Source organism: Prionailurus bengalensis, chromosome A2 (assembly GCF_016509475.1).
Source record: "Prionailurus bengalensis isolate Pbe53 chromosome A2, Fcat_Pben_1.1_paternal_pri, whole genome shotgun sequence".
Classification (NCBI taxonomy): Eukaryota; Metazoa; Chordata; class Mammalia; order Carnivora; family Felidae; genus Prionailurus; species Prionailurus bengalensis.
In genome coordinates this window covers 80,243,217-80,268,919 of record NC_057348.1, presented here as the reverse complement: position 1 = coordinate 80,268,919, position 25,703 = coordinate 80,243,217, and the positions used below count along the sequence as shown (strand labels likewise).

The following is a 25,703-nucleotide window of genomic DNA, read 5'->3' as shown; positions in this document are numbered from 1 at the left end:
TTCTTTTCATAGGCTTATATGTGCTTCACAGCACTCTTAATTTCCTCATTTACTTTAGTATTGCTTTTTCGATTTCTTTGATTATTATCAAAGTAATATAAGTTCATTATAGGACCCGTAAAAGTATGACAGCAGGGGAAAAGTCACCCATATCCCACTATTCAGAGGTATATACTTATTCCCTAGAACTAGTGAACAGGCATTGTAATTCAAATGCTATGCAAAATGTTCTGCCAGTGGAGAAACTGTATTTTTAAAATTAATTAATTAATTTCTTTATTTATTCTGAGGGAGAGAGTGAGACAGAATAGGGGAGGGGCAGCGAGAGGAGAGAGAGAATGCTAAGCAGGCTCCTCACCACCAGCACAGAGCCCCAGTGTGGGGCTTGAGCTCTTGAACTATGACATCATGATCTGAGTCAAAATCAAGAGCCGTTCGCTTAATCGACTGAGTCACCCAGGCGCCCAAAACTTCTTTTAAACAAATTAGCCCTTTAGATGGTTTTGCAAACATACTATGTTTATACCTATATAACTAATGTGGTCTTTGAAGTCCGGGCCTTTTATTGGTCTTCTCTGAATACAGAGTGTTTAAAGAATTTACATTGGCTCATCAGTAAGTTTTCTTGCCTGAAGTTATTCCTGAGTTTCAAGAATGTATTCCACTAAATGTGTATCAATTTTTAAATTATTCAAAGTAGCAAAAAGATTATTAAAACATGGAAAATCAGCATGAAAGAATGAGGTAGGCTTTTCCTACTTCATAAAATCGATCAAAGTCAGTGGCTATGCTAAGTTTGCTTAAGTATTGACATTTTGTCCCTCCTTCCCTCCCTTTCTACTTCCTTGTAGTATAACTTTTCAGTCAAATTGATATACTCTGAAAATAGGAAATCGATGACACTTCCTGTAATTAGAATTATTAAGAAAAACATACTATTAATAACAAATATAAGAAATTGAGTCATGCATCCCAATATTAAAATATCTTCTCTCATGTGCACCTGTTGTAAGTGACATTGGCTTTAAAGTTATGCAAAAATGATCAACAATTCGCTTAAAAATTAATGATAACATAGGATATTTTATGTATATCTAAATTTTCTTGTTATACAGTTTTCTGAGGAGGTAGAAGTTTCACTTCAGAACTTTCATTTGAGAGATGATGTTCCCTTAATGTGTGGTGTCTGCATCTAAAAGATAAGCTTTCCAGATGTTGTGGTAGTTACTAAGAGAAGAATGGCTCTTATTTTAATACATGCAGTATGGTAAGTATTTATGTTAATTTTGTGTAAAACATTCAAAGAAAATGTTAGGATATCCCCTGTCATCAACTGTGAATTTGAGTTTCAGGGCTTTTAAATTCTGTATGTTGAAACATTCTTGCATCTAATATTGCTGACTCTGCTGCCTTTTTTTTCTGATTGTGCATCCCTGGGCTTCTAACGGAATGCAAAGGAGAAAGGGAAGAAAGGGCGTTTAATGAATCGCAAGACCATGACTTAGAAATGTGATTAAGTCTGTGCCAACGAACAAAAGCACAGGAAGACTCTACATCAATGGCATGTGATTATGACAGGCATAAACTAACCATTATCAATTGCCCACATGTTTCCAAGGATTGGTCCCGTTTGTCTCCAGCGAATTCTGGTGTCCCTGGTTAGTGCTGCGTTAGGAAGGGGAATCGTTATTCGGTTCCACCTGCAAGAAATTTAGCACAAAACAGCTTCAAAACTAAATTCACATCTTTTGAACCTATTTTACATGCTTTTGATGCTGTAGTTTCTGTATGCTTGGGACAGCACTAAAGTTTGGCAATAAAGTCTTTAAATTCACCTGTGGAGTTTGGCTACAGTTTTAAGACAAGCATATAACTTCTAAAAACATTCATATCACACTAGAGTAATGGGTTTGTTCTTATTAGCAAGTGATATTTGTTTTGTTTTTAGATATTCCTTTAAGAAATTTTTACATCAATACTCAGACTTTAGATATTATTTGAGGATAAGCATCTGTGCAGACATGGGGCTGATTAGCATTGATTGCTTTCTATTTTTTGCTATTCCCTGGTCCTATGCACATTTAAATAGAGGCTAAGAAAGAAAATAATTCTCAACTTAATTTTGCCATGCTTGGAAATATTTTTTTATTGGTTTATCCAGTGTTTACTCTGTAAGGTGGTAAGTATTTGGCAGTCATCTTTAATTCTCTGCACAGCCCTCAAAGGGGTGTATCATTGTCCTTAATTTACGTGGAAAAAGGGGAAAGTTAGGGAGGAAATATCATTACCCAAGTAGATGGCAGAACCAGGATTTGAACCTGGTTCAATTGCACAGCTTAACTTTCTTCCACCTCTCTATGCTGCATCTTTCCCTAAGTAAGTAGTTTGGTAAGAAGCCCTTTGGCAATAACCATGGAATCACTACATAGAATTTAAACTTATGTCTAAGTTTAAGTTATATATATCCAAAATATAAAAGCCAAGAGCATAAATGAATGAATAACCCTACAAATTGTGATCCTGCATCAGCTGGTTACTGTCGTTTGTTTGTTTGTTTGTTTGTTTGTTTTAATGAGATCCTTCCTAAATCACCTGAAGAAGAGAAAGCAGCTTCCTTACCTATTATGAAAAACTATTAGTCTTGAGCTTCTTGGTAGATTTTGAGTCACAACATGAATTCAAATCTCCTGATATCTCAGAGAATTTACTCACCCACTGTAGTTTTCGGAGGAGTAGATAGTGCTGTGGGGGAGGTGGGGTCCAGCACAGATCTCAGGTAAACACTCAGTGTGGAGGAGGGACCAGGAACGCCCATGGTTGGTGGAAAACTCCAGGCTGACACTGATAACACCAGAACAAGCACAACAAAAAAGGGCAAAGATAACAAAATGAAATGACTCACCTCTGGCTAGGTACAGTAAACACCTGCAGAACTAGTGTAACAAATTTTAAGATGCTGTGTCCAAAATCCTTGTTCTCCCCTCCACTGAAGTCTGACCAGCCTTCAAAGGGCAAACGATTCAATTGCGGCTATAGAAATGAACTATCTTTTGAAGCCAACAAATGGTAGCTTGAGTCTGTGCTCTCCAATTTGATAGATGGCAAGGCAATTACCACGTCTCACACTGCCACCTCATCCTGTGAATGTGAGACTCAAAAAATTCTTAGAAAGGACACGAGCAACACTTCTGAGAAGTGAAACGCAGGAGTCATAGCTCTTGAAGTGTTAATTGATTTCCGTGCCTATTATTAGGGGGTCACTAACCAACATGGGGTCAAGCTTTTCTTCAGTTATTTGTTTTTCTTTTCTCTCAGCAATCTGTCAGCATGGATGGCTGCCACAGCGCGTGCAAACACTTCTGATACCTAAGACCGAGCTCTTAGAACGAAGTCATTTCTACTTAAAATTATCCAATCACACTCTGCATATTAATTGAAGAGCTCTTCTTTGGGGGAAAGTGCGTATTTTTTTTAAAGGATGTTTCATTAAAAATTCAGCTGAAAACCTACTGAGAAGTTACTCCGACTTAATAGCCAAGTCCACATGTTCATTTTTTAGTTTTAAGATTTTATTTTTTAAGTAATCTCTACACCCGACATGGGGCTTCAACTCACAGCCCTGAGATCAAGAGTCACATGCTCTACCAACTGAGCCAGTCACGTTCCCCCACATGTTCACTTTTAACTGGTTCACACACTCAAAAAATAGGGCTTCCTACCTGTTACCAGGCTGATGTGTTCCACATCCCAGATTAATGGAAAACTGTATCATGTGAGACATTGTAGAAGGCAGAACAGGTAAGACGTGGAAAAAATCCACAGCCCAGACATTCCTGTTATGTCCTTGATGGTTTTTTTGCCTTAGGCAAAATCTTGTAGCCTGAGTCTGAAGTTCAGGATTGATGACTACAGAAACTAAAGACGGAACCTTCAAAACAAAGGAAACCAAAATCATTCCTAATGCCCTCTACGTGAGTCTGTGAGAATTCTCCTAGATTCAAGCTTGCAATTACTATGCATATGACTGCCATTTGTTAAGCACCAGGGGAGGTCTTGTGTGTTCCATCTGTTATTTCGGTTAGTAGATGTGGTCTTCAGTGGGCATTTGTTTGAGTCACTTAGGACTCCTCCTTTGCAGGCACCTGGAGCTCTCTGTGTGTACTGATCAGGGCCCCTCTACCTGAAGATAAATGAGTGTAAGGTCCTTAAAGTTACCAAAGCATAGGTATCCATTTTATAGACCTTGGCACAAGACAAAAGCAACTTCGCATCAATACTTTATCATCAGTCCTCTTTTAAAGTGAATTTGTATGGTACCAACCATTGCCAAACTAGGTATTCTGAAGATATGACTCTAGGCAGTAACTGCCAGAGTCAACAAGTTAACCCGTGATAACTTACATAACTCGTTTGGTCTGTGGCGCGCAGATGACCAGAGCAGGTGTAACCCTAGCTAGTCACAGCTGGAAAACTAGTCCATTATGAAATCCCACGTGAGATAATTTGGGTAACCCTAGCAGATGGAGTGTGCGAATACCTTCTCTGGTTGTTCCTTATTCTAGCTTCAGTGTTAATCTCCTGTCTTCTAACTGAAACCATGAAATGCTAGGTGCTGGCTGTGTTCAAGCTCTTTATAGTACCAAGGGTGCCATCAACGTGGAGAAAAGCCTAACTAGTAATGAATGGGTGAGTGTAGTCTCAGCACAAATAAACCTACCACTAGAAAAAAATAATTCCACACCTAATGACAAGCATCACACATAATTTTGAAGATGTTTTCACATAACTACAGCCTGCAGATGTCCTAGATCCAAAGGGAAAAGTAAAATAGGCCAATTTCAGTGGCTATAATTAGCCAGAAAGAAAGAAAGAAAGAAAGAAAGAAAGAAAGAAAGAAAGAAAGAAAGAAAGAAAGAAAAGAAAAGAAAAGAAAAGCAAAAGTAGTAATAATCTGTACTTATACAATGTCTTCTGCCTAGGAAATCTTAAAATGCTGGAAAAATGCCCATGATGCCTGATAACAAGTCTGTGAAGCTTTATAATTAGAACCACTTTTAGGGCTTTCTTGGGTACAAAAATCATTGTCAGAGTACTGGTCTCCCATCTTATAATCTCTGGTGGGGTCTAATTCATTTTTCCCAATAAAACCTCATTTTTCCTTTGTATCAGGGGGGAAAAGTGAGTATTACAATGTCCATGTCATTTTTTTAAGAAATCTGGCAAATTTCTGGGCTTCTAGAACAGAGTGTTCTCTTCTGCATCTAGCTTGGTCTTCATGGCTTTGACTTTGACTTGTCTAGGGAAGTCTACAGTGGGGCCATTTGGCACATGGATTGGCATATATACCTTATATGAGGAATAGGAAAGAGTATCCAGTGTAATGTGCTCTTTTCTTCCTTCAATCTTTGCATACAAGGTGACATCATTTTCATGAGAATCTCCAGGGTCACAAATTCCTCCTGTACAAAACAAAAATTTTAAGTTGTTAACTGCATCCATAAACAGGTATAGTGTTAGCTTTCAAATAAAAAAAATAACAACAGAAACCAGATGTCACTTAAGAATGACCATAAATAAAATTAACTAGACCCAAGGAAATAATTTGTAAAGATAGTTCAGAGCCATGCTAAAGATCAAAGACTTGATATCTGGGAAGGCCAAAGTTAACTATTGTGCTTCGTGAGACTGCTCAAATGACGGTCTGCAATGAGCTGCGGAACCTGTCCATATTTTAACCCACATTAAAAAGACGTACTCTGCTTTTTAATAAACTATCGCTTCCTTACATTTAAGGTCTTAATGGCCAAAATTCGGAACCTATTGATAATGGTTTTTTAAACATGATCAACTATTTCTGAAGTGGTAATATTTAAACTGTTGCACACAGTATCTTCAATAGTTTAGCATATATTTGGTATTTGTATTTTAAATGCAGTTCATCTTACATTTTTCGTTTTTACTTCTGGTACCTCATTTGGTTGTCGGAGAGTGCAAACTATAAATATTCTGTATCACTCTACTTTACAGTCAAATGAAACAATGGAACATTAGAACTGAGAAGTAACTAAGATCATCCTGATGACAAAACTGAGTAACAGAACAGGTACCTGAAACTGAAAACCATTCGACTAATTGGTGGAAAAGCCATGAGTCAATGGTATGTCTTTTAGCCCTTGACCTTCTATTCTTTTCACTACTGCATTCAGCCAATAATCCTTACTATTGCTGGCTTCTATGAACTGTCTGCAGAAACTGGATTTTAAAGGATTACATGTGTAACCAGAAACGTCTCCCCACCTACCATTATCATTCATAACAGCAGTAATCACAATAGCAGGAATGTAGGTATGTACATGAATTTCCTGGAAAATATTCTATCCTTATGGTCCAAAAATTATAACGTTAACTCTTAATTTTATTACTTTTTCAAAAAATGCCCTCCAGTTTTTAAATTAATCACCATTAATGTTAATTTTCATCTGTAGGCAATTTCTGCTGCTAATACTCTATGGTGACAGTAAGGCAACCTCAAAACTCTAGAACACCATCTGTAGGAAGAACGAAAGAGAGAAAGAGACAAAGAGAAAGAATGAAAAAGGAAGAGAGGAGAAAAGAAAAAAGAAAAGAAAAAAGAAAAGAAAAGAAAGATGGACTGATGGAGCAGTGGGGGAGGGAGAGAGGGAGGAAGGAAAGGAGGAATGTCTAGCTCCATTTCATCCTGGGTTATTGGGGCCGATCAGGAGAAATTGCTAATATGTGATGTTTTAAGTAAGAAAGCTAGACCTTAATTAGCATAAGAAGGAACATACTAACAGAAGTAATTTGGATGGTGGTAGTCATAAAGCATAGAAATATAGCATGTTACACCTGTTAGACATATATAACTTGGCATATAATAAATTTTATTGAGTTAACTAATCTGAAGATATGGTGATAATGTTACTCTCAACCTAACAGATGTTAGGATGTCCTTGTTTAAGGGCAACAAATGGTAGAGAAAAGCTTCAGGATTCTGATATATGCTGTCATAATTTTTAGCATTTCCTTACATACTTCTATATTATGGTTAAATATAGCTATGAAAGTCATCCTAAATGACTGTCTCTGGGGGAAAAGATCTGCATGAAAACTAAATTCCCATCTAAAAAAATGTAACTTCTTTATTAAGGACATACTAAAGACTTACAAAAAAGAACAAAGAAAAGGTGAAAAGTCACAGGCAGTGTGGATTTAAGCAACATACCCAGAGACATAGGGACTGAACCATCAAGTACTCTCTAATTTCATTGATTTGTTCCCTGTAAATCTCTGCTCTCTTAAGAACAGTTCGTGAACTTCACCTGCCTTTCAGAGGGAGCTGAAACACACTTGAGAGCTCATCCAGCCCAGAATGACAGAAGAAGAAAGTCCAAAAGGAGCCAAGACTTTAAAAGGATGACAGACTTTATCTAAAAGATCCCTCTGGGGGCAATTTATCAGTTCTGTGAAGTTTCTGTGACAGCAGCTCGTACAGAAAGATACAGATTCCTTCTTCAGTTTCATTCGCTTTGATGTATTGTGGAAAGGTATGACTCAAGGGGCATTTTGTACAGCAATTCAAGTATAGAAGATTTCAATAAATACTAGATGGACAGTCAGTTTTAAAATATTTTGAGTCCTGTTTTAAGTAGCTTTTAAGATACTTATTTATATTGGGAAAGTGATTTTGTTATTTACTATGTATAGGGCATTTGGCTTAAGGGAAAATAGGCCCCAACCTCAAAAAATTTGTAATTTAGCAAAGAAAACAAGGTTAATATACACCAAAGAAGGATAATTAGTGGTAAACTGTATTGTGCTGCCATAATTGCAGTCAAAATTCAGAGAAAAGAAATACAGTGTGGGCTATGGGAGATGTTCAATAAATATGTTGAAGGAATAATGAATGAATGATGTACGTTAGGTTATTTTTGTCGTATTCACTGCATTCTGGTTCTAAGAACAGTGTTGGATACTGGCCCTCCATGAATTTCTGTTGAATGAATGAATGAATGTATGAATGAAGGAAATAGACCAGAACTGAATTTTGAAAGTTGAGCAAATTTTCCAGAAATAGGCACAGTAGATGGATATGAACCCAGGGATGAAACCAGGAAGAACATATAGGCAGGGCCAGACAGGAAGGGAGTATGACCTTCCTTAGATTAACAACCAGGCACTGATTTTCCTAAGGTGCCATTATAAATTGTCTACCAAATCTTAGATCTCTTCCCATATTGCTTTCTTCTCCATCAGCTACCAAAGTTTTAAAGTCTTTCTACAGGTCCAGTCTTATCTTACCCAATCTTACCCTACTGTTCTGTCCTATTAAATCCTATCCTATGTGAAAACCACCTTTGTTAGATTCTGCTTTCTAAACCTCAAGATCTTAGACCCCATTTCTTTTCTTCCATTTACTGATGAATTTCTTGAAGGAATGGTCCTTTTTCAGTGACACATGTCTTTATTTCTTTTAACTTTACATACCTGGGTTTCCCATGCACCACACCATGGGGGATACTCTCTCCGAAGTCAGTGGGGGGGGGGGCTCTCAGCCCCTATCCTGGTTGGCCTCTCTGTGGCATTCCCTGCAAAGCTGATCCCCACCCCCAAACCACACTCTTCCCTTCCTTCTTCAGGGCAGAATGGCACCTTCCTCCCACATATCTTTATGTCCTTTCTCAGTATCCTTTGTCTATGTATATGCCTTCTACCTTTAACTAGATGAGGGTTCTCACTGAGCCTTTTTCATGCCCTTTGTTTACTCTGCCTTCTGTTTGGGAGAACACAGCAACTCTAGTGGCTCCAACTGTCACCTGTATGCTGATGATTTTCAAATCTGATTCAGACGCTGATGAGAATTTCCACCTTCATATGGCTTTCTGGAAGCCTCAACCTCAACACACCTAATGTCAGAATCTTCTAGTCCATATTTACTCTTTATTTATTTTTGGACATTTCCTATTTTAGGAAATGGTACCATTCTTCTACTCACCCAAGAAAGAAATCTCTGTCCTTTCCAATATTGTTCTCATAATCCCCATAGTCACTTGGGTGTGAACCTCAATTGTTGGTTCCTTCTCTTCAGCTACTTATTTTCTGTTCCCTCCTTCACATTGTTACCACTGTCACTGCCATGTTCTTTTGTTGCTTGGACTAGTGCAATGGTCTCCTAACTTAGTGTTGCCAGATAAAATACATTGCATGAACAATATTTATACAAAAAATTATTTGTTCTTTATCTGAAATTCAGATTTAAATAAGTAGAGGGGACTAAGAGGTACAAACTTCCAGTTATAAAATAAATAAGTCATGGGGCGCCTGGGTGGCGCGGTCGGTTAAGCGTCCGACTTCAGCCAGGTCACGATCTCGCGGTCCGTGAGTTCGAGCCCCGCGTCAGGCTCTGGGCTGATGGCTCAGAGCCTGGAGCCTGTTTCCAATTCTGTGTCTCCCTCTCTCTCTGCCCCTCCCCCGTTCATGCTCTGTCTCTCTCTGTCCCCAAAATAAATAAACGTTGAAAAAAAATTTAAAATAAATAAGTCATGAGGATAAAAAGTACAGCATAGGGGATATAGTAAAAAATATTGTAATAATTGTATGGTGACAGATGGTAACTAAGATCATCATAGAAATTATTTTTAAATGAAACTATCGAATCACTATGATGTACACTTGAAACTAATAGGATATTGTATGTCAGTTATACCTCAATTTAAAAAAAATTTAAAAAGCTATTTTGTTTTTCTTCCTTTCACTCTGGCAACCCTACCTAACCTTAACTGGTCTCCTGTTCTCTAATTTCTGACCATTTCAGTCTTTCCTTCACACTTGTGCCAGAGTTATCTTTCTAAAACACAGATGAGAATGTGTCACAGAACTGACAGAAATCATCTGATGGCTGCATGCTGCCTAGAGAAAGAGAATCTGAACTCCTCTTAGTTGATATTAAAGAAAACCACCACTCGTCTCCAGTTCCCTTTTCCTGCTCCCCTTCTATCCTTCCATTCAGTTATACTGGGAAAATTCACCTGCCTCAAACATGTCATGCCAATTTATAATTGCTTTTTTTTTTTTCAAAAATACTGGCTTTGCTTGGCATTCTCTTCTCCCTTCAAACCCTTAAATTTTTAAAAATATTCTTGGAGGATCCTGGGAAGATGGCGGCGTAGGAGGACGCTGGGCTCACCGCGCGTCCTGCTGATCACTTAGATTCCACCTACACCTGCCTAAATAACCCAGAAAACCGGCAGAATACTAGCAGAACGGAGTCTCAGAGCCAAGTGCAGACGAGAGGCCCAAGGAAGAGGGTAGGAAGGGCGGAGAGGCGGTGCGCGCTCCACGGACTGGCCGGAGGGAGCCGGGCAGAGGGGCAGCCCGCTGGCCAAGCAGAGCCCCTAGTCTGGCTTGCAAAAGCAGAGGGGCCAGACTGAGTCTGTTCCGACAGCAAGAGGGACTTGACTTCTGGAAGGTTATAAGCTAACAGCTCTGCCCGGAGAACGGGAGGGCTGGAGGACAACGGGAGGGAGAATTGTTGAGCCTTGGATGACAGAGCTCAGCTTGGTGGGGAACAAAGGCGCTCACCAGCGCCATCTCCCTTGCCCATCCCCCAGCTAAAATCCCAAAGGGAACCAGTTCCCGTCATCGTGCAAACACCCAATGCTGTGCTTCTGTGGATCCATCCCTCCGGCGGGTCTGACTCCCTCCCGGTGCTGCAGGGCCCCTCCCGAAGTGGATCTCCGAAGGAAAAGCAAGCTGAGCCTGCCCCTCCCGCCCCTGTGCACCTTGCCAATCCACCCCAGCTAATACGCCAGATCCCCAGCACCACAAGCCTGGCAGGGTGCAAGTAGCCCAGACGGGCCACACCACCCCACAGTGAATCCCACCCCTAGGAGAGGGGAAGAGAAGGTACCCACCAGTCTGACTATAGACCCAGCAGTGGGCTGGGGGCAGACATCAGGTCTGACTGCGGCCCCGCCCACCAACTCCAGTTAAACACCACAGCACAGGGGAAGTGCCCTGCAGGGCCTCACCACTCCAGGGACTATCCAAAATGACCAAGCGGAAGAATTCCCCTCAGAAGAAACTCCTGGAAATAACAACAGCTAATGAACTGATCAAAAAGGATTTAAATAATATAACAGAGGGTGAATTTAGAATAATAGTCATAAAATTAATCGCTGGGCTTGAAAACAGTATAGAGGACAGCAGAGAATCTCTTGCTACAGAGATCAAGGGACTAAGGAACAGTCACGAGGAGCTGAAAAGCGCTTTAAACGAAATGCAAAACAAAATGGAAACGACGACAGCTCGGATTGAAGAGGCAGAGGAGAGAATAGGTGAACTAGAAGATAAAATTATGGAAAAAGAAGAAGCTGAGAAAAAGAGAGATAAAAAAATCCAGGAGTATGAGGGGAAAATTAGAGAACTAAGTGATGCACTAAAGAGAAATAATATACGCATAATTGGTATTCCAGAGGAGGAAGAGAGAGGGAAAGGTGCTGAAAGGTGTACTTGAAGAAATAATAGCTGAGAAATTCCCGGATCTGGGGAAGGAAAAAGGCATTGAAATCCAAGAGGCACAGAGAACTCCCTTCAGACATAACTTGAATCGATCTTCTGCATGACATATCATAGTGAAACTGGCAAAATACAAAGATAAAGAGAAAATTCTGAAAGCAGCTAGAGATAAATGTGCTCTAACATATAAAGGGAGACCTATAAGACTGTGACCGATCTCTCTACTGAAACTTGGCAGGCCAGAAAGGAATGGCAGGAGATCTTCAATGTGATGAACAGAAAAAATATGCAGCCAAGAATCCTTTATCCAGCAAGTCTGTCATTTAGAATAGAAGGAGAGATAAAGGTCTTCCCAAACAAACAAAAACTGAAGCAATTCGTCACCACTAAACCAGCCCTACAAGAGATCCTAAGGGGGATCCTGTGAGACAAAGTACCAGAGACATTGCTACAAGCATGAAACCTACAGACATCACAATGACTCTAAACCCATATCTTTCTATAATAACACTGAATGTAAATGGACTAAATGTGCCAACCAAAAGACATAGGGTATCAGAATGGATAAAAAAACAAGACCCATCTATATGCTGTCTACAAGAGATTCATTTTAGACCTGAGGACACCTTCAGATTGAGAGTGAGGGGATGGAGAATTATTTATCATGCCACTGGAAGTCAAAAGAAAGCTGGAGTAGCTATACTTATATCAGACAAACTAGACTTTAAATTAAAGGCTGTAACAAGAGATGAAGAAGGGCATTATATAATAATCACAGGGTCTATCCATCAGGAAGAGCTAACAATTATAAATGTCTATGCGCCGAATACGGGAGTCCCCAAATATATAAAACAATTACAAACATAAGCAACCTTATTGATAAGAATGTTTTAATTGCAGGGGACTTTAACACTCCACTTACAGAAATGGATAGATCATCTAGACACACGGTCAATAAAGAAACAAGGGCCCTGAATGAGACATTGGATCAGATGGACTTGACAGATCTATTTAGAACTCTGCATCCCAAAGCAACAGAATATACTTTCTTCTCGAGTGCACATGGAACATTCTCCAAGATAGATCATATACTGGGTCACAAAACAGCCCTTCATAAGTTTACAAGAATTGAAATTATACCATGCATACTTTCAGACCACAATGCTATGAAGCTTGAAATCAACAACAGGAAAAAGTCTGGAAAACCTCCAAAAGCATGGAGGTTAAAGAACACCATACTAAATGAATGGGTCAACCAGGCAGTTAGAGAAGAAATTAAAAAATATATGGAAACAAATGAAAATGAAAATACAACAATCCAAACACTTTGGGATGCAGTGAAGGCAGTCCTGAGAGGAAAATACATAGCAATCCAGGCCTATCTCAAGAAACAAGAAAAATCCCAAATACAAAATCTAACAGCACACCTAAAGGAAACAGAAGCAGAACAGCAAAGATAGCCTAAATCCAGCAGAAGAAGAGAAATAATAAAGATCAGAGCAGAAATAAACAATATAGAATCTAAAAACACTGTAGAACAGATCAATGAAACCAAGAGTTGGTTTTTTGAAAAAATAAAATTGATAAACGTCTAGCCAGGCTTCTTAAAAAGAAAAGGGAGATGACCCAAATAGATAAAATCATGAATGAAAATGGAATTATTACAACCAATCCCTCAGAAATACAAGCAATTATCAGGGAATACTATGAAAAATTATATGCCAACAAACTGGACAACCTGGAAGAAATGGACAAATTCCTAAACACCCACACTCTTCCAAAACTCAATCAGGAGGAAACAGAAAGCTTGAACAGACCCATAACCAGCGAAGAAATTGAATCAGTCATCAAAAATCTCCCAACAAATAAGAGTCCAGGACCAGATGGTTTCCCAGGGGAGTTCTACCAGACGTTTAAAGCAGAGATAATACCTATCCTTCTCAAGCTATTCCAAGAAATAGAAAGGGAAGGAAAACTTCCAGACTCATTCTATGAAGCCAGTATTACTTTGATTCCTAAACCAGACAGAGACCCAGTAAAAAAAGAGAACTACAGGCCAATATCCCTGATGAATATGGATGTAAAAATTCCCAATAAGATAGTAGCAAATCGAATTCAACGGCATATAAAAAGAATTATTCACCATGATCAAGTGGGATTCATTCCTGGGATGCAGGGCTGGTTCAACATTCGCAAATCAATCAATGTGATACATCACATTAATAAAAGAAAAGATAAGAACCATATGATTCTGTCAATCGATGCAGAAAAGGCATTTGACAAAAGTCAGCACTCCTTCTTAATAAAAACCCTTGAGAAAGTCGGGATAGAAGGAACATACTTAAAGATCATAAAAGCCATTTATGAAAAGCCCACAGCTAACATCATCCTCAACGGGGAAAAACTGAGAGCTTTTTCCCTGAGATCAGGAAGACGACAGGGATGTCCACCTCACCGCTGTTGTTTAACATAGTGTTGGAAGTTCTAGCATCAGCAATCAGACAACAAAAGGAAATCAAAGGCATCAAAACTGGCAAAGTTGAAGTTAAGCTTTCACTTTTTGCAGATGACATGATATTATACATGAAAAATCTGGTAGACTCCACCAGAAGTCTGCTAGAACTGATACATGAATTTAGCAAAGTTGCAGGATACAAAATCAATGTACAGAAATCAGTTGCATTCTTATACACTAATAATGAAGCAACAGAAAGACAAATAAAGAAACGGATCCCATTCACAATTGCACCAAGAAGCATAAAATACCTAGGAATAAATCTAACCAAAGATGTAAAAGATCTGTATGCTGAAAACTATGGAAAGCTTATGAAGGAAATTGAAGAAGATATAAAGAAATGGAAAAACATTCTGTGCTCATGAATTGGAAGAATAAATACTGTCAAAATGTCAATACTACCCAAAGCTATCTACACATTCAATGCAATCCCAATCAAAATTGCACCAGCATTCTTCTCGAAACTAGTACAAGCAATCCTAAAATTCATACGGAACTACAAAAGGCCCTGAATAGCCAAAGTAATTTTGAAGAAGATGACCAAAGCAGGAGGCATCTCAATCCCAGACTTTAGCCTCTACCACAAAGCTGTAATCATCAAGACAGCATGGTTTTGGCATAAAAACAGACACATAGACCAATGGAATAGAATAGAAACCCCAGAACTAGACCCACAAACGTATGGCCAACTCATCTTTGACAAAGAAGGAAAGAATATCCAATGGAAAAAGACAGTCTCTTTAACAAATGGTGCTGGGAGAACTGGGCAGCAATATGCAGAAGGTTGAAACTAGACCATTTTCTCACACCATTCACAAAAATAAACTCAAAATGGATAAAGGACCTGAATGTGAGACAGGAAACCATCAAAACCCTAGAAGAGAAAGCAGGAAAAGACCTCTCTGACCTCAGCTGTAGCAATTTCTTACTTGACACATCCCCAAAGGCAAGGGAATTAAAAGCAAAAATGAACTACTGGGACCTTATGAAGATAAAAAGCTTCTGTACAGCAAAGGAAACAACCAACAAAACTAAAAGGCAACCAACAGAATGGGAAAAGATATTTGCAAATGACATATTGGACAAAGGGCTAGTATCCAAAATCTATAAAGAGCTCACCAAACTCCACACCCGAAAAACAAATAACCCAGTGAAGAAATGGGCAGAAAACATGAATAGACACTTCTCTAAAGAAGACATCCGGATGGCCAACAGGCACATGAAAAGATGCTCAATGTCGCTCCTCATCAGGGAAATACAAATCAAAACCACACTCAGATATCACCTCACACCAGTCAGAGTGGCCAAAATGAACAAATCAGGAGACTGTAGATGCTGGCGAGGATGTGGAGAAACGGGAACCCTCTTGTACTGTTGGTGGGAATGCAAACTGGTGCAGCCACTCTGGAAAACAGTGTGGAGCTTCCTCAAAAAATTAAAAATAGACCTACCCTATGACCCAGCAGTAGCACTGCTAGGAATTTACCCAAGGGATACAGGAGTACTGATGCATAGGGGCACTTGTACCCCAATGTTTATAGCAGCACTCTCAATAATAGCCAAATTATGGAAAGAGCCTAAATGTCCATCAACTGATGAATGGAGAAAGAAATTGTGGTTTATATACACAATGGAGTACTACGTGGCAATGAGAAAGAATGAAATATGGCCCTTTGTAGCAACATGGATGGAACTGGAGAGTGTGATGCTAAGTGAAATAAGCCATACAGAGAAAGACAGATACCATATGTTTTCACTCTTAGGTGGATCCTGAGAAACTTAACAGAAACCCATGGGGGAGGGGAAGGAAAAAAAAAAAAGAGGTTAGAGTGGGAGAGAGCCAAAGCATACGAGACTCTTCAAAACTGAGAACAAACTGAGGGTTGATGGGGGGTGGGAGGCAGGGTGGGTGGGTGATGGGTATTGAGGAGGGCACCTTTTGGGATGAGCACTGGGTGTTGTATGGAAACCAATTTGACAATAAACTTCATATATTGAAAAAAAATAAATTGGTACTTGAATCAATAAAAAAAATAAAAATAAAAAAAATATTCTTAACTCTTCATTTTTATTTTTTAATTTTTTTTATTATTTTTTTTAACGTTTATTTATTTTTGAGACAGAGAGAGACAGAGCATGAACGGGGGAGGGGCAGAGAGAGGGAGACACAGAATCGGAAGCAGGCTCCAGGCTTTGAGCCATCAGCCCAGAGCCCGACGCGGGGCTCGAACTCACAGACCGTGAGATCGTGACCTGAGCTGAAGTCGGAGGGTTAACCGACTGAGCCACCCAGGCGCCCCATAACTCTTCATTTTTTTTTTTTTTATTTTTTTTTTATTTTTAATTTTTTTTTTTTCAACGTTTATTTATTTTTGGGACAGAGAGAGACAGAGCATGAACGGGCGAGGGGCAGAGAGAGAGGGAGACACAGAATCGGAAACAGGCTCCAGGCTCTGAGCCATCAGCCCAGAGCCCGACGCGGGGCTCGAACTCACGGACCGTGAGATCGTGACCTGGCTGAAGTCGGACGCTTAACCGACTGCGCCACCCAGGCGCCCCTCTCTTCATTTTTAAATATGACTCTAAACTATCCCATTCATATAATGGCAGAAGTGTAAGGACAGATTTTTTTATATTACAATTTTTATTCTAACTTTTGTATAAAATAAAATGTCCCTTATTTCCCTATTTTTTGAGAGAACTATCATCTTCCTTTTGCATCTATTCCTTAGGTGTAAGTTATAAATTTTTTGTGTGTTTAAAGTTTTTATTCAAATATAGTGAACAGTGTTCTATTAGTTTCATATCCCTTAAGGTTTAAATTATATCCATTCTTCAAGGACAAGTTCAAATGCCATCTCCCTCATGAAATGTTGCTGTTCATATCCCTCAGCTGAAGTGACCTACAGTGTCCTTGGCACTGTCATAGCATCTTCATTTCATTACAGCCCATTACATTCTCTTTTTAAAAAATGTTTTTAATGTGTATTTATTTTTGAGAGAGAGAGACACACAGAGTGTGAGTGGGGGAGGGGCAGAAAGAGAGGAAGGCACAGATTTCAAAGTAGACTCCAGGCTCCGAGCTATCAGCACAGAGCCTGATGCGGGGCTCGAACTCATGGACCATAAGATCATGACCTAAGCGAAAGTCGGACACTTAACCAACTGAGCTACCCAGGCGCCCCTACATTCTTTCTCTTTTTGTAAAAAAAAAATTTAAATTCCAGGAGCGCCTGGGTGGCTCAGTCGGTTAAGGTTCTGACTCTTGGTTTCAGCTCAGGCCACAAATTCATGGTTTGTACTGAGCCCGCATTGGGCTCTGTGCTGACAGCAAAGAGCCTGCTTAGGATTCTCCCTCTCCCTCTCTGCCCCTCCCCTATTCATGTTCTCTAACTCTCTCTCTCAAAATAAATAAATAAAATAAACATTTTATTTAAAATCTCAGTGTAGTTAACATATAGTGATAAATTAGTTTCAGGTGTACAATATAGTGATTCAACACTTCTGTACAACACCTGGTGCTCATCATGACAAGTGCCCTCCTTAATCCCCATGACCTACTTAGCCCATCTGCCCACTCACCTCCCCTCTGGTTAACCATCAATTTGTTCTCTGTAATTAAGAGTCTGTTTCTTCCTTTGTCTCTTTTTCCTTTGCTTGTGTCTTAAATTCCACGTATGAGTGAAATCATATGGTAATTGTCTATCTCTGACTTTTAGATGTTACTTGTGGGCAAGGGATCTAAGTAATTTTTATAAATATATAAAAAAGATATATTGGTCTTACTTATTTTCATTAAGCAATGTTTTTTAACCCATTTTTAAAAGTTTATTCATTTTGAAAGGTAGAGGGGAAGGAATGGTAGAGAGAATCCCAAGAAGGTTTTGTGCTGTTAACACTGAGCCCCATGTGGGGCTTGAACTCATGAACCTTGAGATCATGATCTGAGCTTAAATCAAGAGTCAAACGCTTAACCAACTGAGCCACCCAAGCACCCCAATTGGGCACTGTTTTAAGGGACTTGCATGTATTCATTCATTGATCAGCACCTCTGAGATTCAGGTGCCACTATTACCCTCAATTGTATTCCCCACATATCCTAGCTTGGTGCTCTATATTCAGTCGCAATTCATTAATTTTTTAAATAATATGGAGATGCTTTTATTTGGGATAATGTATTTTAGGCTCATTCAGATGAATTTTTTTCCTCATTGTCAATATTATTTTAATTGCTTCATTAATAATCTGCTTTGTTTCCAAAAGAATTAAAGATGACTAAATCTTTTCTACAAAGGCACTTATATAAACATGATGATGTCTTACAAAGGCACTGAATTGGATTGATGTAGCATAATCTACTATGAAAAAAAGCAAGAATTCAAATATATTATGTGAAAAATGGTGAAAAGGTTAAATGCTTAAAATTAGAAGTACTGACATGCTGAATGTTTATTACAACTTTTTTGAGGGGAAGGTTAAGGTTTCCCAGGAATCTCTCTTCATAAAATGAGAGCCACTTTGAATTCTAATTAGGTAAAGAAAATGAACTCTGGGTCTTTCAATATACAAACCATTTCAGAGTCAAGGTGGGGCTATCCTTAATGTATGAAGATGACATTATCATATTTTATATCCACAACTTCCCTGTTATCAAACAGATCATCATTAAAAATGAAGTAGCATCAAGCAGCCAGTGTTTCAGAGCATCACATAATCTACAGTTTCCCATATCACTCCGAGCTGTGGGAAGTGAGGAATGTATGAGAGAAATAAACAGCCAGTGCTGAAGCCTGGACTCAGGGGGCCTGTTTGTCCTGATGAACTGACATCTTTGCAAGTAAGTTCAAAGGTGGTAAATGTTTATTTCCTCTTTCACTTCCAGGTGTTGCCTGTGCTTTTCCAGTCAATCAACAAGGAAGGCATGTGACACCTACTCACATTTCTGGAAGGACATTCAGCGAGAGAATATGTAACTAACACAATACATTTGAGAGGTCCCACATTTCAATGCGCTAATTCTTCCCTGGGTGTTTTTCTAAATGTTTACCCACTTATTTGTTCTACAATAATCTGGAGGAAGAAAACACAACAACTTCTAAACACTTTCTCTGGGTGTTTGCCACATATTAGAAAGTTGAGAGTATTATTAAAGTATTATAAACTTGTTTCTTGGCTTCCCACAAAAAAAAAAAAACCAGTTATGCAATGATGATATATCCATGGAAACAAATGACTTGCTTTGATGATTGTTTCTGGGGGAAGCCAAGGGCTTTGGACAAAGGAGTTAATTTGTTCTCAGCTTCTCTACCGTTGTCTTTTCAGCTATGACCACTGAGGGAGAGGTGGAGTGAAGGCATTTATCTCCAGGCCTATTAAGGCATGCCAGGACCAGTTCTCTTATAGGATGGTTCCAGCAGGGCTGGCCTGAAGCTGGTGTGAGCTTTTGCTCATCCAGTAGAACTCATATTTCATGAATTTCATTTTATGTTGTTAGACAACAATCTTACTTCCACAGGAATAGGGGCTGGCCTGGATTCTGCCTTAGGTCAACAAAATCTGTTCAAAATGTACCTACCCATAACAAAGTAAAACCTCAGGTTCCCATAGCCGGTGGTGTCCATATATGGGGTGCATAATTTCCTTTCTCCATCTTTGAGGAAGACCATTGATAAACCTGATTCTACTGTTCCACATTCTGTACCAATGACAGCTCCCAAGATGTCCCACCTTAAAAAAAATGAGAATCATTAACAGTTGGAATACTAAGTCAAAGCTTTATAGAGCATAACACTTTATTTTTAATGAGGAACATTTACTTAGTAATTAGTGATTCTGAAATAAAGATGTGGTACAACAGATCTTAAGTAATGAACAGACTTTTAAACCATCACAATTACGATTTTTCTGTAGAAGGATACATTTAATCAGTATTACATATAGTATGTCTACTACATGATAGTCTTTATTCTCAAGGTACTTAGAATCAAGATGGGGGTCAAATTTGAACTAAGGAAATAAGGAACCAGAAAAAACAGTATCATAAAATTATAAGCATTTGTATTTTGCACATTAAAAATTAGTTATAGAATGTGAAGTGGTAAAAGTGGCAAGAGTATAGCAAGTTTTCCAAAAAAGAAAAGACAAGAGTTAAACTAAATCATGTCAAAATATATATATATATATATTCAGATATACAGAGGAGAATAAAAATATCTAATATTTTTAAACTCATTTCTCCTTAGTATTTATTTCTGGTCATGTCTACTCTGGACATGGCTATTCACACAACTCACTTTCCCATGGATGGAGGAAACTAGGACACACAGAGGTAAGCAGCTTGCCTAAGGCCAACTGCTGTTTAGCTCTAAAATTGAGATCTTCTGTATCTCAGTTTGCTGTTATTTTAGTAGTTACAATTCTAAAGACTGTACTGTCAGGATGATTATATTGAACCATTTTAAGTTTATAATATATTTAGAACCAAGATGTTTAGGAAATACCCATTTTTTTTAACAGGTTATATTAATCATTCAAGAAACTCAAAAATAACTTTGTGAACTTAATAGTGCTGGGCCACTGTAAATTAACAACGAACCTCTCTTGACTCATACAAGAAAATTTCACACTGGTTCATTGGTCTTTTACTTGCTCCATTTATCCCAATTAAACCACTCAGCCTACTGATCCACAAAGCAAGTTAAGGTTATAAATGATGCATATGATGACTCCTTTTAGGCTTTATTTTTAAAGTGAAAAATTGAATTGAAAAGATGGAATTGTCATGGACTCAAAGAACCTTCTCTATTCAAGTGAAAAATGAGATTAGTAGTCTTTTTCTCATTATTAGTTGTGAATGAGTAACTCTTCTAGATGAATCTAAATGAATTATTTTCAAGACATCTACCACAGACAGAGCTGTGTGAGATATGTTCAGACTATATGTTTTTCTCAATCTTTATTTTAAAGTCCAATATATTTAATTTTACTCTATATTAGTCTTTATTTCTCCCACTCTAACTATTGGCAGATAAAAAGTGAAGTTATTTTCTTTAGAAACCCAAATATTTATAATCAAGTGAAATGGTACGTTTAGTCTGCTTTGAAGAGAAAGAAGCAGAGATAAATCTAAAAAATAATTTTGTAAGAGTGTCAGTGATTTGAATAAATTATCTTGCATTTATTAAAAATTCAGTAGAAGCCTGTTGTAGCACAAGCTCATTCTTTTATGAATTTGTATAAATACTGGGTCAAGCTTAGTTGGAGACAAAGTACCCCTGAGGGACCGCAGAGGAAGCCTTCCACTCCCCGCACTTCAGAGTCCAGATTGGTAAGGGTGCAAAGTTGTGGGTCTTTTCTAGTTACAAAAATGATATGGTCCCCGGCTGTTTCTTAATAATTACATGAAGTAAAATTATAACATATCCAAATCTTTGAGGCCAGGAGTGGTATTTGAAGAGTTGTATAGTTTTAGCAGTGTCTTCGAAGGCATGACAATTTCCCTGAAAAGGAGGGTTACTTTTGTATGGTTTAAATTATGTTTTCCTGAGGTAAATGTGGTTGTATGTGAACTGCATTTGAAGGAACGTCTGCCTACAGGGGAGACACCTCTGCAACACAGCAATTTATATTTATGCTTTGATGACTAACTCAAAAAAAAGAACCCTATATTATTATAAATACAGTCATATCTATTATTTATAATAGAGTGAGTTGAAGTTGGAATACAGAAAAAAAGTGTAATAATCAATAAAATGCCTTAAGGTAAGTCTGTTCCTTAGATATAGCAAGGTCACAATGATGTTTAATTTAGGTTTTTAAAGTATTACTTTCCACTATTGTGTCAAAAAATGAGAAATATTTTTGTAAGCAAAGATAATTTAAAGAAGTTTCTTAGCTGGAAACCTCTCTATCACCTATGTTGGAGTGCTTTGAGAATAGAATTAATTATGTTTTAATCAGCTCATAGTTTAATATTTTTAAGAACGATATGAGAGAGTAGAAATTAAATCTTTTCACATAAAAAAGAGAAATGTTAGGTGATGAATGTGTTAATTAACTGGATGGAGGGAGTTCTTTCACAACATATACACATATCACCACGATGCACACTTTCATTTCTCACAACTTTTTGTCAGTGATACCTGAGGAAAGCTGAAATTAAAAAATATTTCCTTTATAAACTTAAAAAAAGAATGAGATCTATTCTTTGAAGGGCAATTTGGTAGTTAACTATCAAAATGAAAATTACATACATACATGTATGTATATGTACCCATACGTATCCGATTCTCTAGTTTCCCTTTTCTCTTTTAGAAATTTATCTTTCTTTTTTTAAATATTTATTTATTTTTGAGAGAGAGAGAGAGAGCAGGGGAGGGGCAGAGAGAGAGAGAGAGAGAGAGAGAGAGAGAGAGAAAATCCCAACCAGAGCCCGACGCAGGGCTCCATCTCATGAACTGTGAGATCATGATCTGAGTCAAGATCAAGAGTCAGATGCTTAACTCACTGAGCCACCCAGGCATCCCTAGAAATTTATCTTTCAAAAATACTTTAAAAAGTATACAAAAATTTTCATTAAAATACTGTCTATCTCATTAAAATACTGTCTATCATTAGGGGCTCAATTAGATAAACTGGTACATCTTTTTTTGAAATAATGATTAATATTTACTAACTAGAAGATACATTCGAGAATGTTGTCAGTTTTTAAAAAATCAAGTTGTAGGGGCGCCTGGGTGGCGCAGTCGGTTAAGCGTCCGACTTCAGCCAGGTCATGATCTCGCGGTCCGTGAGTTCGAGCCCCACGTCAGGCTCTGGGCTGATGGCTCAGAGCCTGGAGCCTGTTTCCGATTCTGTGTCTCCCTCTCTCTCTGCCCCTCCCCCGTTCATGCTCTGTCTCTCTCTGTCCCAAAAATAAATAAACGTTGAAAAAAAAAATTAAAAAAAAATAAATAAAAAATCAAGTTGTAATATAGTATACAAAATGTGATCTGTCAGGTGATGTGTCTGTGTGTGTTTGTGTGTGTGTGTGGTCACAGAAAATTTTCTGAAAAAACATGTGTGTACATTTTAACTCTGAGAAATGGGGTTGGCATGGGAGAACTTTTGATTTTTACTTTAACTATCTTCTTTGCAATAAAAAAATAATTTTCCAAAAAAGAAGAAAGGCATTCAATTTATGTGTATTATAATTCAGAATGGAAACTTAAATTATCTCATTCTAGGTTGATAAAAATAGTAAGAATATGAACACAGGCAATAGAAGCCATAATTTAATCAGACACATCTTTTTGTTTATAAATCTTGGCATAAAAGACTCTAAAGGTAATAAAACATTTCACATTACCTATGAAGATTTGTTTTATTATATTTTCCAGAATATATTAGATCACCTAAAGTTGGCGACTTTAGGTTTAAGCTAAGATATAGAATAAAGACTGGCCAAGAAATCCCACATTTACCAAATTCATAAGGTTTTTTAATCTCTATGAATTCTCTGAGGTTAAATAAGTTCATTATATTCATAAGGTCTCTATTTGGGATAAATTCTCTATTATTTAATAAGGGATGTGCCATAGAAGGGTAAAGACCCTTCCACATTCATTTATATTCATGAGGTTTATCTTGAGTATGAGCCCTGAGAGGTCTAGCAAGGTGTGCACTTCGACTGAAGCCTTCTCAACCTTCGCATGTAGGTTTTTCCCTCTACCATGACAGCTTAGGTGAAGGTAAAGGATGAGCTCTATTTGACAGCTTTCCTGCATGCACTGCATTTCAAATATTCATTTCTTCGATTGGTTCCCCTGTATTTCACTCAAATTCAATTTTGTTTTAGGTTTTTATTACATGCATTACGTTGATTTACACTCTTGTTGGAATAACATTAATAAAGAATATTGTCTTCAGAATGGGTGAAAGCACTCAGCTTTCTCACCAATAAGACAGAAATATAACCTAGGCTGGAGGACGTTTAGAGAAAAGAATGTATTGCCTGGGACATGACAGAGTCTCAATAAGCGTTAGTTTCCTTTTCTCCCCCCTGTAAAATGTGGTGCTATCTTTGTTTTAAAGTAAGGCAAAGAGGCAATACAAATGAATTTCTAAATTATAATGAATATTTTTATTTTTTCATATGATAATTAGCAGAGAAACAGTCCTGGACAGAGTTGCAGTACAATATGCAAGTGTTACTACTTAATCTTTAAGCAAGGGGATACTTAGCTGCAAGAAAAATTGTACTTTATCTATCTATGAGTCTTTGGTACTGTTTATGATTTTTGTCTATAATATCCTGGGCCCCTTGCTTTATTATTTTGTTATCTAAATGGTCAAGTGGGTTTTGCTTTAATAAAAATGAACATGCTTAAGAAAAAACAAGATCCACTCCATACAATATTAACTCAGACTGCCAACCTATCTTCAGTCTGCTTACCTTGAATTATAAGCTTAAATAAAATCCTTCTTTAGCTTTGTAAGCATTTTTGTGAAACGTATTCTAAGTCAGAGGGAACATAATTCTTCTGGGTAGGAAAGAGGGAGGAATTTTTAGAAAATATAAGATGATGCTCCCCTAATGTGTTTTTAAAAGGAGGCATCCTTTCCTTTTATAGTCCCAGAATTCAATCAATGGTCATTTTATCCCATGAAGTTTCTAGTGAAGTGCTGAAATATGGAATTTACTATAATAGTGACGAGTTGTAGTTTGAGAAATAAACAATTCAATAGTTTAAAAACAAACAAAAATTTCTCAACAGAAGACCATGGGGGAGGGGAAGGGGGGAAAGTTAAGAGGGGGGGGGCAAACCATAAGAGTCTCTTAAATACTGAGAACAAACTAAGGGTTGATGGGGAGGTGGGGGAGAGGGGAAAGTGGGTGATGGGCATTGAGGAAGGCACTTGTTGAGATGAGCACTGGGTGTTACATGGAAACCAATTTGACAATAAATTATATTAAAAATAACTGTAAAAAAAACAAAGAAAATGCAAGAAGGTGCTCAAATTATTCTGAAGAATTCTAAATTATTTTATTTTATTATTTTTTAAATATTTATTTATTTATTTCTGAGGGGGGAAGAGAGAGAGAGGGTGGCAGAGAGAGAGAGGGAGAGAGACAATCTGTGCTGACACAGCACAGAGCCCGATGTAGAGCTTGAACTCACTAACCATGAGATCATGACCCGAGCTAAAATCAAGAGTTGGACGCTTAACATACTGCGCCACCCAGGTGCCCCTAGAAATCTAAACAATTTTAAAGCCAATTTTTTTTTTAATTTTTTTTTCAACGTTTATTTATTTTTGGGACAGAGAGAGACAGAGCATGAACGGGGGAGGGGCAGAGAGAGAGGGAGACACAGAATCGGAAACAGGCTCCAGGCTCTGAGCCATCAGCCCAGAGCCCGACGCGGGGCTCGAACTCACGGACCGCGAGATCGTGACCTGGCTGAAGTCGGACGCTTAACCGACTGCGCCACCCAGGCGCCCCTAAAGCCAATTTTTAATAAAAGCACCAACTTACACTGAAGGGGCCATAATGGAGATTGTTCTTGTTGGTCTATACACAGGTTTGATGTTCAATGGTTATATGTAAGATATTTTTGCTACTATTTCTCTGGAACAAGGTAGCCAATATAAAATTGCTTAATTGAGTTTATAT

The 25,703-nt window shown here is 38.1% G+C and overlaps 1 protein-coding gene across 3 annotated transcripts in view; it reads right to left on the bottom strand.

The window, feature by feature from the left end:
- The window catches only part of RELN (reelin), a 533,601-nt gene that overhangs the window by 173,920 nt on the left and 333,978 nt on the right, over nucleotides 1-25,703 (bottom strand). For all 3 annotated transcript variants that reach the window (XM_043588658.1, XM_043588659.1, XM_043588660.1), the window contains exons 12-16: nucleotides 19,626-19,777; nucleotides 5,347-5,459; nucleotides 3,720-3,928; nucleotides 2,713-2,841; nucleotides 1,591-1,700 (exon numbers count right to left, since the gene is read on the bottom strand). In XM_043588658.1, the coding sequence (XP_043444593.1) occupies nucleotides 1,591-1,700; nucleotides 2,713-2,841; nucleotides 3,720-3,928; nucleotides 5,347-5,459; nucleotides 19,626-19,777 (713 nt within the window). The remainder of the gene's footprint in view (nucleotides 1-1,590; nucleotides 1,701-2,712; nucleotides 2,842-3,719; nucleotides 3,929-5,346; nucleotides 5,460-19,625; nucleotides 19,778-25,703) is intronic.